We start from the raw sequence: 14,741 nt of genomic DNA, 5'->3' as shown, positions 1-14,741 counted from the left end.
TTTCCTCTTCTCGGCTCCTCCTCATTCCCTCAGCCGCTGGGTCAGCCATTACTCTCTCCCTGCAAGAGTTATTTCTAGAGCCTCAAAAGCCAGCTTCCATTCCTGCCCTCCGTTAATATGTTTCCCACAAAAAGAGGCTGGGAATTCTGCAGTCAAGGTGATTCTCCTTCCCAAGACCATACTGAGTCCTTCTGGCTCTTAGAACTAAGTCTGGAATCCTTCGCGTGATTTAAAGGCTCCCGTATTCTCTGTCCTGCTCGCTTGCGCTCCCCTCATACTCATACCTGGGATCTGCCAATACCCTGAACCCATGCTGCTCCCTTACTTTCCAGGCCTTTCAATAAGAAACGCTCAACATTTATGCCAACTTCCCCAACAGGCATAGACACATTCGCGCATGCATGCCGCGTTGCTACCTGCTCTTACTCCGGCTCTCATGGGAGTTTATTCTGGCAGCACATCATGGCTCTTTAAACCCAAGTTAAGCTCACCTCCTCACACCCATGGGTACTCCCTCCTCCTCCCGCCAGCACTTGGCAGTCTCTGTGTCCCCCACATCCTCTCACTTCCAAAAGCAGAGGTAGGGGAGTCCTCTCCACAGACGTGAAAGCATAGCCGAGGGTCACACAGACAACTTACCCAGGGCCACACGGCCCTTTGGGCAGAGGACCAGAACCGAACCCCTCCCCCGGGTTGCTGGCCCAGTGGGATTTCCCACACATCACAAGGCAGGGCGGTTCTACAAGGTTTTTACAAAGGGGGGCGGGAGGGTGCTGGGGAAGGACTTCTTCACCACTTCCAGGGGCCTCAAACTCCTGTCATGCCGAGTCTTAGCACACTTAAAAATGTGAAATAAAATAAGCTTGGGCTGTTCTCAACTCAGAACCACTCAAACATGTTCCACGACGTTTGTTCTCTACATCTCCTGATGTCACTGGTAAATTTCCTCTCCCATATCTGCGGAGTAACTTCATTTCTTCTGTGTCCATCTGGCATACACGCACCATGTACGTGGGTACAGGAACGGTTTGGCACAACTGAATATCACTTCTATGCAAAGGCTCTCCTTACCAAACAGCAATGTAGTCGTTAACAGCTTCAGTCTGCAGCAAGGTGAAGTTGATGTAGACCCCGTGGCCGGCAGGTACAGTGATAAGCCAGACGCAGTCCTTCAGGATCGGGTACTCATCCGGAAACCCAGGGGAGTAAATGGTGCCATTCTGAGAAGTTATGTTATATCCACAAGGGGCTGAAAAGGGAGCAAAAAAAAAAAAAAAAAAAAAAAAAAAAAAATTAATCCCCATTCAGTCAGCTTTAGAAAGGACACAGTTAAATATTTCTAAGTCTCTAAAGCCCCTTAGCCGAAATTTCCCTTCTAAGAAACAATAATTGTGGAATATTTCTCAGTGACTACTTTGTCAAAGTAATTCCCCTGAAGTCTTAAAACCTTCGATGAATTTTACTTCTGAACTAAGTTATCTAAGTTCCATTTAATATATTCTCCAAACACTCAAAATCCCTTCAGGATAAAGTCATTCCCAGATAATTAAAAAAAAAAAAAAAAAAGGTGTTACTCAGTTACCCAGTTATCCTGTGTGACTGAGCTGATAATCCATTGGCTATGTGATACAGGGATTATGTAGAAATTATGCATAAATACATAATGGAAAATTTTTGTTGTTTTAAGTGAGATTTCTAACACCTATTTAAACATCCAAGTCTATTTGCCTAAAACAAAAATATTATCAATTCTTGGCAGACCTATACCTGAAGAAATGAGATAAAATCATGTACATGGTGTTTTATTGAAGATTTTCGTATCTCACCGGCTTTCAGTGGTTGAAGACTCACCATCCCTAATCAGTCTATGTTTATTTTACTTAATGAACTGGTGTTCCCTGTTGCCATGGCAATTATTTTGTCTTATCTACGGAGAAATGAAGTGACTCTATATTAGCAGGATAATCTGAATGCATTATTACATTTGGACGGTGGTATATGACACATCAAAGTCATAAACCAGTAGATGCTTTAATCAGCCAAAATCCAATAGATGTAGCATGAGTGGCTGTTCCTGGCATGAATCTTCTGGGGGTTCAAAGACTTGGCACCAAAGGTGTAAAATTCAGGTGGAGAACACAGACCAAACTATGTTTTAAAAAACAGAAAAATAACCACTTCAATAAACAGTTCAAAGTCACGACTGATGCCATGCCATGAGGCAGTATGGTACATCGCTGCCTTCATCACACACCTGCATATTTATTTCAGAGGAGGTAGAAAATATCCTGGGATATAATGGATGGAATCTGGCCCAAGTTGTGGATGAATCCATTAAAAGACAGGGTCTGAGAGGAACATTTTAGAAGTTTTATGGCATAATTATTGATAAGTGGGGTTTGAAGTCAGACAAATCTTGCTTTGTAAATGAAGCACAGGGACACTTATAACCTGTATAATCTGGTGCCCCCAGAAAGTTCTCTTACGTTCTCTCCCCTCCAAATATCATGCAAATATTCACTCTACATGAAGCCTTCAAATGCTTTTCTCCTACTCTGCTGCCAGGGTGAGCTGATCCCTTTCTTCAGAACTTGACTCAAATATTACTGCTCCCTTAAGGTGGTTTGGCCCTTGATGGCCAGGGTTATTCACTTATTATGCGGCAGTAATTAACTGTAGCAGTTCTCTGCCGTTAGACTGTCAGGCTGTTAGCAGCCGGGAGTCAGGGACTGTGTTCCTTTTCATCCCCACCCCAAACCTGCTTTCATGGATCCCCATTGCCTAACTCAGATCGCAATAAGTGAGAGACAACAAATAATTGATAAATTGAAAATGAGTAAGAATCACCACAAAATATTTCAGGAAGAAACACATGGAAGCCGCCGGGCTGACATACTGTATGTGGGCCTGAGGCTGTTGATTTGGTATTGACCTGCAATCTATAATCTCCAAGACTTCCCGTGTGCATTTTGACTGTTCAGGTTGAACCTTATAATTGTATAACCACAATATATACAGTAGTACCCTTCCCAGTGGTGATAAAATACAACAAAACAAGCAAATGAAAACGGATCAGGCCACCTCTTAAAGGGCAAAGGAAACAATATGGTAATTTTCTTGGTAGGACACATTGCTGGGTTCTGAAGTTCTTTGTGTCACTTACTAGCTCTGGGACATTGAGCAAGTCATATATCCTTGCCATTCCTTGCGTATGATATTCAAATAATAAGTGCACCATGTATTTATTCAGTGAGTATTTACTGAGTGTCTATTATGTACCAGGAGGCGTTAGGTTAGAGCAGGGGACACAGCAGAGAACCACAGAGCACTGATCTCGTAGAGCTCACTGAATGGTGACCAAGAAAGATACGAAGCAAATGCAAAATAAGTATAAAAGTCAACTTATATACGTATGATGAGGGAAAGAACAAACACTGCTTGTCACAAGAGGTAATAATATCCCATCGATGCAAACAAAATTCCTCAAAGCAAATCTTGCCCTGTTGTCTAGAGAGAGAAGAGGACCCTATGGAAAAGGAGTTGACGTTTCCTCTACCACGTCCCCCGGTCTCTTAGCCCAGAGAAGTCTTTGTCATCACGTAGACTTGCTCATCTGGGTGGCATCTCACTTGACCTCCACAGAGACAGCGGACGTGTGACCTGACCGGGCATGACGTGGATCCGTCCCCTCCATCCTCTCCCTGAAGGTGAGGTTCAAAGCGTACTCTGAGCTGGAGGGATGGGTCGTGAAGGCTCCGCGAGGAACAGGCACCACGGCCCAGCGGAGGCGCCTCCTCCTGGCCGGCCGCCAGCCCTGCGCCTGTGAGCCTCGTCACAGCAGGACAGGCAGGGCCCCGAGGCACGCGCTTCACAGCCTTCTCAGCTAGGAGCCGCATGCGCGCCAGAGCCCCTCCGCTTCCCAGAGATGAGGAGGAAATAAACACATGTCCACTTATGGACTTGTGAATGTTCACTGTGCTGTCGTGGTTTATTAATAAGAAACATACATGTTCTGCCCTTCTCCCTGTTCCGTGCACAGAGCTCCAGAAATCCTGGGACAAAAGCTGTATGACGGAAGAGATAAAGGTTTCCGTTGTCATTCACAGCAAGAGCCTTTCAAGCCCGGCTGAGTGTGTGTTAATGAGATGACTTGGAAAGCATCAAAGGATGGCGTCTGGAGAAGTTCCCAGGGGTGAGCACGGGGGGTGCTGGGGCGATGGGTCACCCGGAGAGAACGGGGCCCTCTGCTCATCTCCCCACACACGCTGCCCCTGTCTGACTTCCACGTGGCTGCTGCCCTGTCATACAGGGCGCGCCTTCCTGAGCTCTGTGTGGCTCTAGCAAACCAACCCGCTAGGAGGAGGGAGTCAGGGGGTTCTGAGAAGCACAGGTGGCAACCGGGACATGCGACTGGCATCCCAAGGGGGAGGGCAGGGCAGGGGCGACCTGGCCGGACTCAACTTTCCACCTGTGAGACCAGAAGCTCTCCACGGGGAGACAGAGGCAGAGCTGTGTCCCGACGCAGCTCTCTAGCAGTGTCGCAGAATGGCTTGTTGTGGGGAAAACGCACACGCAGTGGCCAGGAGTGCCAGAGCGAGTGTTAGTGTGTCACCCTTTGTGCACACGTGTGTCGGCAACAGGTTGTGAGAAAGGACTGCTGTGTGAAGTATAATTAATGAAAATTCTTCAGTTACCTCTGTAGGTGTTTCTCCAGAGAAAAATATGCACATAAAGAGGCCGAAGGTGTCTACTTTCATCAGCTTCTAGAGCCTGCATTGGCTATACTGAATCTGAGGAGCGGATGACATTTACTCAGTGCCTATTTGTGTCTAAGTAGCCTTCACCCCCATCCTCACTTCCTACCCAACCCCACTCTGCACCAATCTGCACCACTGCCTGAAGTACGGCGTGGATTCTGGTCATTTTACTGTCATTTGAGAATGTGAAGCTGTTAGGAGGCTCATACAAAAAGTGATGAGTGTATCTCACCAATTCAAGCTCACGTGAAGCCCAAAGATACTGGAAGATGAGCTGGTGGGCATGGTGGACATCAGCACAGGGAGGTGGAGACACACAGTCCCTTCATTTAATCTGAGGCTGGCTACACTTGGAAAAATCAAGGGTCACTGAGACATCTATCTCTTCATTATGCTTTTTCTCCACTTAAAAAAAAGTGTACCAAGCGACTTTCTCTGAATTGAGTTGGATAGAAAGAGCTTATTAAGTTATTTCAATCAGAAATTAAAATTTAAAAACCCTAAATATCCACTAGGACAGTTATAGATAATTTATAGATGGTTCTCTCCAGGATTATATTAAGATTCCTGCTTAATAAGAGTGTGAGGAGAAAGCTTATGGTACCAAACAACAAATACCTACATCTGGGATGAATATTTATGAATTTTAAACTCTTGACTATTAATGTACCCAGGAACCGAATGCCTAATCTCATAGAATGTACGCAGCACCATAGGTATTTCTGACCTATTTTTTTTTCTTCACTTTGGTTTCCTTATGATGGTTTTGAGACAGAGAGACACAGTGCACTTTATCCTAAAATTGTTTCATAATGGGCATATGTAAAATAACATTTACGAATACAAGTTAGTTGTATTCTTCAGAAGGTCATTTTTATTCTAAACTATTAGGAGAGATTATTTTCTGTATTTATCAATCAACTCGGTAAGCCTTAATTTTCAAAACTATGTATATAATAACATATTCTTTGGCTAGTTGCATTTCTCATGTCAATTAGGGTTCTGCAATCAAATAGGGTTCTACCTAGAAAATCTTTCAATCTGGAAGCAGTTGCTAGTTCACTAACTGCAACGTATTAAGGTATCTTAATGACGGTCTGTGTCCAGATAGTTCCCCATCAACATACTACTGCATCTTTAGGTGAGGAATATCATGACAGCACTTAACTTTAAATATACTTTTTAAAAATTATCTTTTAAGTTTATTTATTTACTTTTAGAGAGAGAGAGAGCGTGCAGGGTAGGAACAGAGAGAGAGGAGAGAGAATCCCAAGCAGGCTCTGCGCTGTCAGTGTAGAGCCAGATGTGGGACTTGAAACTTGAGATCATGACCCGAGCTGAAGTCAAGAGTCAGACACTTAACTGACTGAGCCACCTAGCCACCCGACGGTGCTTAACTTTAAAAAAGTTCTTAAAATTATATCTATAAAAGTATTTCAATAAGAGAAAATTAATTAGGTCAACAAAATATCTAAAAATTTTACACTGTATTTGTAAGGAGAGATACATATTGATTATCAAATTACAGTGAGTAAATCAATAAACAAGTCTCTTAAACCATATTTTAAAAATGATAATCCACTTTTTTTAACTGAGACTTCTGTATAATTAGGTTACTTGGCAAAAATAATGTCTTGAATTTCTCAAAACACTTCAAGACCCTTTATGTTTCTCTTCTTTTTTCTTTTAATAGGTATCATACTTTTAGCCCAGGATGTTTTTTAAAATAAATTTAGAACATGCTAATTTTATAGAATTGATCCTTATGCAATAAACATATTAATATTTTCATCATGTGCATATAAACTAGTTTCATATGTTTGTCAGGATTGATGTCTTAAGATTTAAATTCTTGGGGCGCCTGGGTGGCTCAGTCGGTTAAGCATCCAACTTCAGCTCACATCACGATCTCACAGTTTGTGGGTTCAAGCCCCACATCGGGCTCTGTGCTGACAGCTCAGAGCCTGGAGCCTGCTTCAGATTCTGTGTCTCCCTCGCTCTCTGCCCCTCCCTGACGCATGCTCTGTTTCTCTGTCTCAATAATAAATAAACATAAAAAAATAAAAAAGATTTCAAATTCTTGAGTCATAATTATCTGAATTGCTCAGTTTTTCCTGAGGATGCTAGAAGTTGTTCATAGTATCTATGTTCTCTTCTGAGATTTGTTGCAAGTGTACGGGCTGGATCTTAGAAGACTGTCTTTCAGTGCATTTGTCCTGTACACGAAGAATAAATCTCAACTAAAAAACCATGTGGATAAAGGAAATGCAGTCTAGGTGAGTATACTGATAATCAGCAGAGTGCACTGCTGTCCTGGAGGGGCTTGCCCACAGTCTGGGTGGACACTGAGCAACATGTGAATAGTCTCCCTCGCTTAGCAAACCCTCTTTTTTATTATATATGTTTTTGGAAATACAACCTCTCACAAATAAAATAACTTCTGTTATAAAATGATATCCTCGGGGCACATGGGTGGCTCAGTCGGTTAAGCGTCCGACTTTGGCTGAGGTCATGATCTCACGGTTCATGGGTTCGAGCCCCGCGTCAGGCTCTGTGCTGACAGCTCAGAGCCTGGAGCCTGTTTCGGATTCTGTGTCTCCCTCTCTCTCTGACCCACCTCTGCTCATGCTGTCTCTCTCTTGCTCTCTCAGAAATAAATAAAACATTTTAAATAAAAATAAAAAAATGATATCCTCTGCTTATTTTGTTTTTGAATTGAATCCAACATGGAGAGGACATTAAACACACATTGGATGCTGCTTAGAAAAATTAATTTACGACATAATTTTATATGAATCTTATGTTTTGTTGTGTTTTAGTCTGTCTGTGACATTATAGATACGAAGAGAGACACGATGGTAAAAATGCTTGTGCAGTAAAGCATTTGACCTTGCCTGTGGAGAGGTCTAGGCCTCTGTTCTGGGGGGGGGGGGGGTTACGACACACCTGACAGACAACACACCTGATGGGAGCGTCTTAGCTTCATGGGGGGGTGGGGGGCTGGTGGTACTTGATAGTTCCAGGGCAGGGCTGGTCATGCCGGAAAGACCAGCCACGTGGCTGAGGTGGGGCCTTTGCGTTACAGGGTATCCGTGGGCTTGGAGGCTGCCATCAACCACTGGGCGATCAGTACTGCCTGCCTACGCATTGTCACCCGTCAGTTCTGAGAGAGGGATGCATCCTTTTCTATGATTTTAAGGTGTCCTTTCCTTGTTATAAACTGCAGCCAGAGCATATAACAGCTGTAGTATTATGTAATAGCTAATATAATATATGATAGAGTAGGGGCTCCTGGGTGGCTTAGTCGGTTGAGCGTCCGACTTTCGCTTAGGTCATGATCTCGCGGTTCGTGGGTTCGAGCCCTGCGTCGGGCTCTGTGCTGACTGCCAGCTCAGAGCCTGGAGCCTGTTTCAGAGTCTGTGTCTCCCTCTCTCTCTGACCCCACCCCTGCTCATGCTCTCAATCTCTTTCTCTCCTAGAAATAAATAAAACATTAAAACAAATAAATAAAGCTTTTAAAAATATATATATATATGATAGAGTATATAATATAATAAAGCTCTGTGAGTCCTTTTAGTGAGTTTTCCAGCCTCAGCGTGGTTTGGGTAAATCTCCTATTTTCTGTGGGTGTCAGGACTCGTGGGCACGCTTGGGCGCCTGGGGGACCTGAGCTTCCGTCCGGCCAGCTCTGGGTAGTAGGACATCTCATGGTGGAACCACAACAGGTGGCATCCCCTTCGAGCTCCATCAAAAACAACAGATTTCGTTATTTTCATGCTGACAAAATAACTCTAAGCCAACATTTATTTCTATACTTGAAGACTTAGCTTGAAAAAGTGATGAAGCCTAATTAAATATTTAATTATACTTTTTTAATATCCAAGCCAAGAAGTCTCTCATGTATAGATGAATTCAAAGAATTCAGGGGAAAATTCCAAACACGAAAAGGGCTTAATTGTGCCAATTCAACCTATTTTATGTATATATCAAATATATGAAGTTTTAAATGGCAAAGAGTAAAAAAAGATTTTTAAGTTTTTTTTTTTCAGTTTGTTTATTCAGTTTGGTGCAGGTGAGAATACAGAAGCAGGGCACGGGCAGAGGGAGAGAGAATCCCAAGCAGGCTCCTGGCCGTCAGCACAGAGCCTGACGTGGGCTCCACCCCACGAACCACGACATCATGACCTGAGCTGAATCAAGAGTCGGCCGCTCCCCCTACTGAGCCCCCAGGCGCCCTGACGTGTTTAATCAAGACGTGTTTAATCAAGAGCACCAGACGGGCTACTGTTGTACTCAGTTTTATAAAATAATTTTTTAAATGCTGTTCTATATGTTAATAAATGTGCATTAGATTAAGGTTTTTTTTTAAATACAGTTAAAATTTCTTTTCATAGGTTTTTAAAACAATAATATAGAATGGAAAAATATGGGTGAGAAATATAATTTAAAAAGTCCACAGGTTTTTTTTTTTTTTAACTTTTTTAGTAGAAACTGAAACCCAGGCAGCTCCCTTCCCCTTTTGCCACCTGGGATATAAATGTTTAGCATTTCAAAGGGCCACAGAGTCAGTAATTTCATTATTTTTTCACTCAAAGGCACTGTATTTATAATGCTAGAATATTAGGCTCTCAGGAACTTTCTGTTTCATGTGCTTTCTTCATAAACAATGTACGTGATCTATTAACTTCAACTGATATTACGAAAATTGTGAAACCATCAAAAAAAATCAGGTCACCATACAGAGGCTCTAAAGAGTGATTCCCGCACAGACTAGGGTGACTTGATGGCCCGGAGTCCCCCCATCACCGCTGAGGGTCAGCCCGGATCCCACCTGTGCAACAAACCCTGATGGTCAGGCGCTACCAACTGCACTACTCTCCTTGTTTCCTATGGCTGTTTCTAAGGACGCCTTTGCCCACACTGTTCTTTCCACCCCGGATGCCCCACGTCTGGTAGCAAGAGAGTACGTATACGCCCCCACGCCCACTGCAAAAATAAAACCCATTTTCTGAAATACCAAAGGAGCAGATGTTAACTGTAAAAGTTATGCAATAAAAAACATCGAGGGTAAAATGAACAAGCGTCCTTTCTTCCACGAATCCCGTAATTTGGTGGAGCCGCGGCCATCACAAAGAGTTCCCTGATCACTTCCCAAGCAAACGCCATCCTTCTTCATGTATCTCTTGTGTCTGGTTTTGCGTTATAAAGATCTGTGTTTATTATTTTGCTCTCTTTATAATTTCCATTGAGGGCGAGGCCTATTTATTCATCTTTTTAACTTACTGCCATATGATACTCCTGAAACACTTACTAAGTAGAATGAGTCTGTCAGAACAGATTGCTAATAAATATTTGTTGATAAGTTAATGGAATCTCTAATATGTTCATTTAACGCACGATTATACACACGAAAAATTACGTGGCTGCCAAGAATGATTAACCTACCATCACATCTTGGAAAAGGGTAATTCCAGTTTCTGTTGACCCCGTGCTGACAGGTGAGGACGGGGTGGCCGATTAAAATGTACCCAGGGTAGCACTCGAAGGATATGGACTGTCCCACACTGTAATCCGAGCTGATCGTATAACCATTCTGGAAAGGAGGTGGGTCCGGGCAGTTCTGTAGCTCATAGGCTGAAAGAGACAGAATCAAGCTCATGTGTGAGAAGTTAGGTTGGTTAGAATTCACAGGACTGGGCTCACATACAGCTTCTTATGGCTAATGTTTTCAGTAAGTTTTAAAACAATATCTTTTCCAGGTTGCCACCTATCATCCTAAGTGAAACAATTCTTAGTAGTAACAGAATTAAAACAACTTGCAATTAATACATACTTAATTGTGTGCTTTAGAAGTAGTAAAACACATACCAAGAATAAGTTTGACAGCGTTGACTTTGGGGGAAGAGAGTATATGATATGAACTGCCTTTTTAAAAAGGTAGAATAAATGACAATGAAAGTTGCCTGCAAAAAATATCAGGTGAATGCGGACTTAATTTCCTTTTAATTTAGAAGAGAATTATACTAGCACTCCATTCTGAGTGTTAATAACGAGGAAATATGTAGTTGTTGTGTTTTGATTATTTAATTGTCCTTTACAAATAAAATTTAAAAAGCAACTGCATTTTCTTATTTTTTAAAAAAAGACCCTATAGAAAACATTGTACTAGCAACTACTATCAGTACAATCTTTTTAATAAAATATAGTTTATGTAGTAAATAGTATGTATTTATATTTTGCATATATTAAGGATACTCTCCAATGGATTTACAAGTTCCAATACTGTGAGATAAATTTAAAAATTTTAACAGTAAAATTAACCCTCACTGTAGTTAGCAGATTAAAAAGCCCTTAATTTCACCTCATTTCACATTTCACTTGGCTTCACTTATTTTTATATTTGCAATCGTATGTCTCTGGATGGGAGTCCAACAAGCAGCTAGTGAGTGATCGCAGGCAAGAGCAGACACCAGACGCCAAACAGTGCAAAGGCCTCAAGCAACGCGAGATAATTCATGGCACCGGCCCCCCACCCCCAGGCACTGACACTGGGAAGAACATGGAGGTGGACACAGCCCCCCAGAACAAACGGGGCCTCCGCGAATCTCCGGCCGAGGCGGGCTCCCGCTCTGGTGCACGCTGCACCGGCAGAGGGCGAGCGTTGTGTCCTCAACGAGATCACAGTGGACACCACTCGCGTGCTTTATGCAATGAGACTTCATAACCTCGGAGGTGCTAACAATACATTTATTCCAATCTACTTGTAATGCCCGTCATTATTATGGGGAATTGCACCTTTAAAACACTGAGAATAAGAGGAAAACAGTCGCTGCAATATTTTTAACTCAATGCCATCTTTTGACACGTAGGCAACTCCTTATGGAGATAAAACTTATTTATGCAAAATCAAACAGTTTAACAATTATTTGAGCTTTCGGGGCTCTGTTCTGGTGAAGCTATGTTGTAACATGAATTCCTGAGACAAGAGAAGGAGAAATCACCTATTCAAGGATTTATTCCAGATCAATAAGCAACTGAGCACAATTATTATTAATGAAACGCAAGGCTCTAGCAATCATTTGCAAAAGAAAAAGTGCTTGGAACTCACAATTTTGCAATTTGCAATCCAGCCTAAAGACGACAGCTGCACAGTATACAGAGGTGTCTTCCAAATTATTTTTCTGCATCGTATAAGGAAAATATTTTCCTGTTGAAATCTCCTACCTAGTACCAGACTTCAAGGGGAAATACATCTGAACTGTTCAAAAGAAAAGAGCATTCAAACCGAATGAAACCAACCAACCAACCAACCATGTGTGGAAGGAAAACACGCCCAGCACCGAACGGCAAGTAGGTTATTAGCAACTGCTTTTGTAACGTTATCACATTTATTGGAAAAGCAGAAGCTTAGAAGGCTCTGCTGCTAAGTACTAAGTACAAGGGCAGGCACACTATGCCAGAAAGCCACGGCCAATCAGTGCGCCTCTCTCTCTGCACCGCACACGCGTGGAGACAGATGCGTGCACCGTGCACACACGCATGCACACAAACACCACACATATATGCACACACTCACACATCCTACCTGTTCACACGTATACACATGCACACACATGCACAAACACATCACACATGTATGCCGACATACACACTCTTACATCCATATATGTTCACACACGCACACACATGCACAAACACATCACACATGTCCACACACTCATATATCCATACATGTTCATGCACACACATCACACACACATATGCCCACATACACACTCATACATCCATACATGTTCACGCATGCACAAACACCTCACACCCGTATGCACACACACCCATACATGTTTGCACAATGCACACACATACACATATGCACACATACACACTCACATATCCATGCGTGTTTGCACACACACATATACATTCACACACCACACATGTGCACATGCATCTGTACACATTTACACACAGCATGCACACACATATAAATACACACACAAACACAGCATACAGTATGCACACACACTCACATATCCATCCACGTTTATGCAGACACATGCACATACAAGCACACACACAGAAACACTACACTTATATGCACACACACCCACACATCCATACACGTTTAAGCACACACATGCACACACACAAACACTACACACATGCACACACTCACACACATACATGTTTACTCACACACATGCACACACAGAAACACACGTGTATATGTACACTTACACATCCACACACTTTATGCATGCGTGCGCACGTGTGCACGTGCACGCATGCATGCGCACACACACACACACACACACACACACTTTTCTCCATTTCCTCACTGTGCCCCTCCCTTGGCTGATGTGGCAAATCTAGAGCCAGGTCACCCACCTCTCCCAAGGGCCACCTCACACTGAAAGCCATAGAAGCAGCCTTTTCCGGAAAGCCAGGGCCAAATGGCCTAGCAAATACCCACAGTGCTTGCAGTCTTGTTATTAGAGCCTAAATTTACTTTATTAGAAGCAGGTTCACAAAAAGAACAGAGAATGCCCTACTGTGCTCCAAACATCAACCAATTTCCTTCTTATTACACTCTTTCAGAACGAAGTCAGCAGTTTGTGCTCATTCTTTTCTGCTTGAAGTATAATAAACTCTGCTGGAGAAATGAGTCCTCTAATGCATCACATACAACTGCTAATAAAAACTTAAATATATATACATCAAAAATGGATGGCGGTTCCCATGTGAGCAGAATCAAGACTGTGTTCAACAGAGCACCATCCTCTGTGAAAGATTCTATCTGCGGTTTAGCAGGGTCCTGGGGTACCGATGCAAGCAATGGGAACAGGTAAAAGAGATTCCTTTTTGAAAAAAAATTTTTAAGTGTATTTATTTATTTGAAAGTGATAGACTACATGTGTAAGTGGGAATGGGGCAGAGAGAAAATTCCAAGCAGGCTCTGCATTGTCAGTGCAGAGTCTGATGCGGGGTTTGAACTTATGAACTGTGAGATCATGACCTGAGTGGAAACGAAGAGCTGAACGCTTAACCGACTGAGGCACCCAGGCGCCCTAGTTCATAGAGATCCCTAATGAACAATCACATGAAACAGCACGTAACACACGTACCCTCACACAGGTCTCCTCACAGCCTGGCTACAGGGAGGAGAGGCTGTACTCTGCATCAGCGTCTACGCTGAATACGACCCTGTGCCCTCCCCCGAGGCTGGGCTTCCCTCTCCTTGACAACATGAGGCTGGGCTCCCAGGAGCACATGCAGCACAGAATTCCCTGTGCACACACAGAACTCGTCTCCCCCAGACCGGCTGGCACATCTCTCTTCTTCCCCGATGAGGGTACGATCCCGGTTCTCACTCCTAAGTGGCATTACCTGCCTGAATGTTCTTTATCGGCTATCTAAACTCCTTGGTCCCCATGCCTATCAGTGAAGCCAACCGACACAGCCTGAAGTTGCGGCCAATCCCATGCTTTGGGGGCAGCCCCAAGCCTTGGCTGGGGATGGGGGACCGAGGTGCTTGCTCCCAGTGGTGATTACAGCTGTGTCTTGTGCTTTGGGCTACTGAGGATACGTGCTTGGCAGACCTTCTATGTGAAGACCTCTACATTGTGGAAAATCTCTTATTTTATTTTTTAAGTGTTCATTTATTTATTTTAAGGAAGAGAAAGAGAGGGTGGGGGCGGACAGAGAGTGAGGGAGACAGAATTCCAAGCAGGCTCTGCTCTGTCTGAGCAGAGCCATATGTGGGGCTCAAACGCACAAACTGAAAAGTCATGACCTGAGCAGAAATGAAGAGTCAGCCGCTGAGCCAACTGAGCCCCCCAGGCACCCCAAGAAAGTCTAATTTTAATTCAGAGGAACTGCTGGACCCCGAGACTACAGACTGCACGGAGAATCCACTTCCTCCGCTGCATCAGAAGCTTGGGGGCATGAACACTCAGACCATCTCGGTGGGGGTGTGGACATCTG

General features: G+C 43.4%; 1 protein-coding gene across 1 annotated transcript in view; it reads right to left on the bottom strand.

Moving 5' to 3' along the window:
• The window catches only part of CSMD1 (CUB and Sushi multiple domains 1), a 467,695-nt gene that overhangs the window by 152,669 nt on the left and 300,285 nt on the right, over positions 1-14,741 (bottom strand). Inside the window, exons 35-36 of the mRNA XM_039255776.1 lie at positions 10,203-10,391; positions 1,072-1,249 (exon numbers count right to left, since the gene is read on the bottom strand). Coding sequence (XP_039111707.1) covers positions 1,072-1,249; positions 10,203-10,391 — 367 coding nt within the window. The remainder of the gene's footprint in view (positions 1-1,071; positions 1,250-10,202; positions 10,392-14,741) is intronic.

The sequence above is a fragment of the Hyaena hyaena genome, unplaced genomic scaffold (genome assembly GCF_003009895.1).
Source record: "Hyaena hyaena isolate Hyena2069 unplaced genomic scaffold, ASM300989v1 scaffold_545, whole genome shotgun sequence".
In the NCBI taxonomy this organism is placed as follows: domain Eukaryota; kingdom Metazoa; phylum Chordata; class Mammalia; order Carnivora; family Hyaenidae; genus Hyaena; species Hyaena hyaena.
The sequence above is the reverse complement of the archived record's forward strand: the minus strand, read 5'-3'. Positions and strand labels throughout refer to the sequence as shown.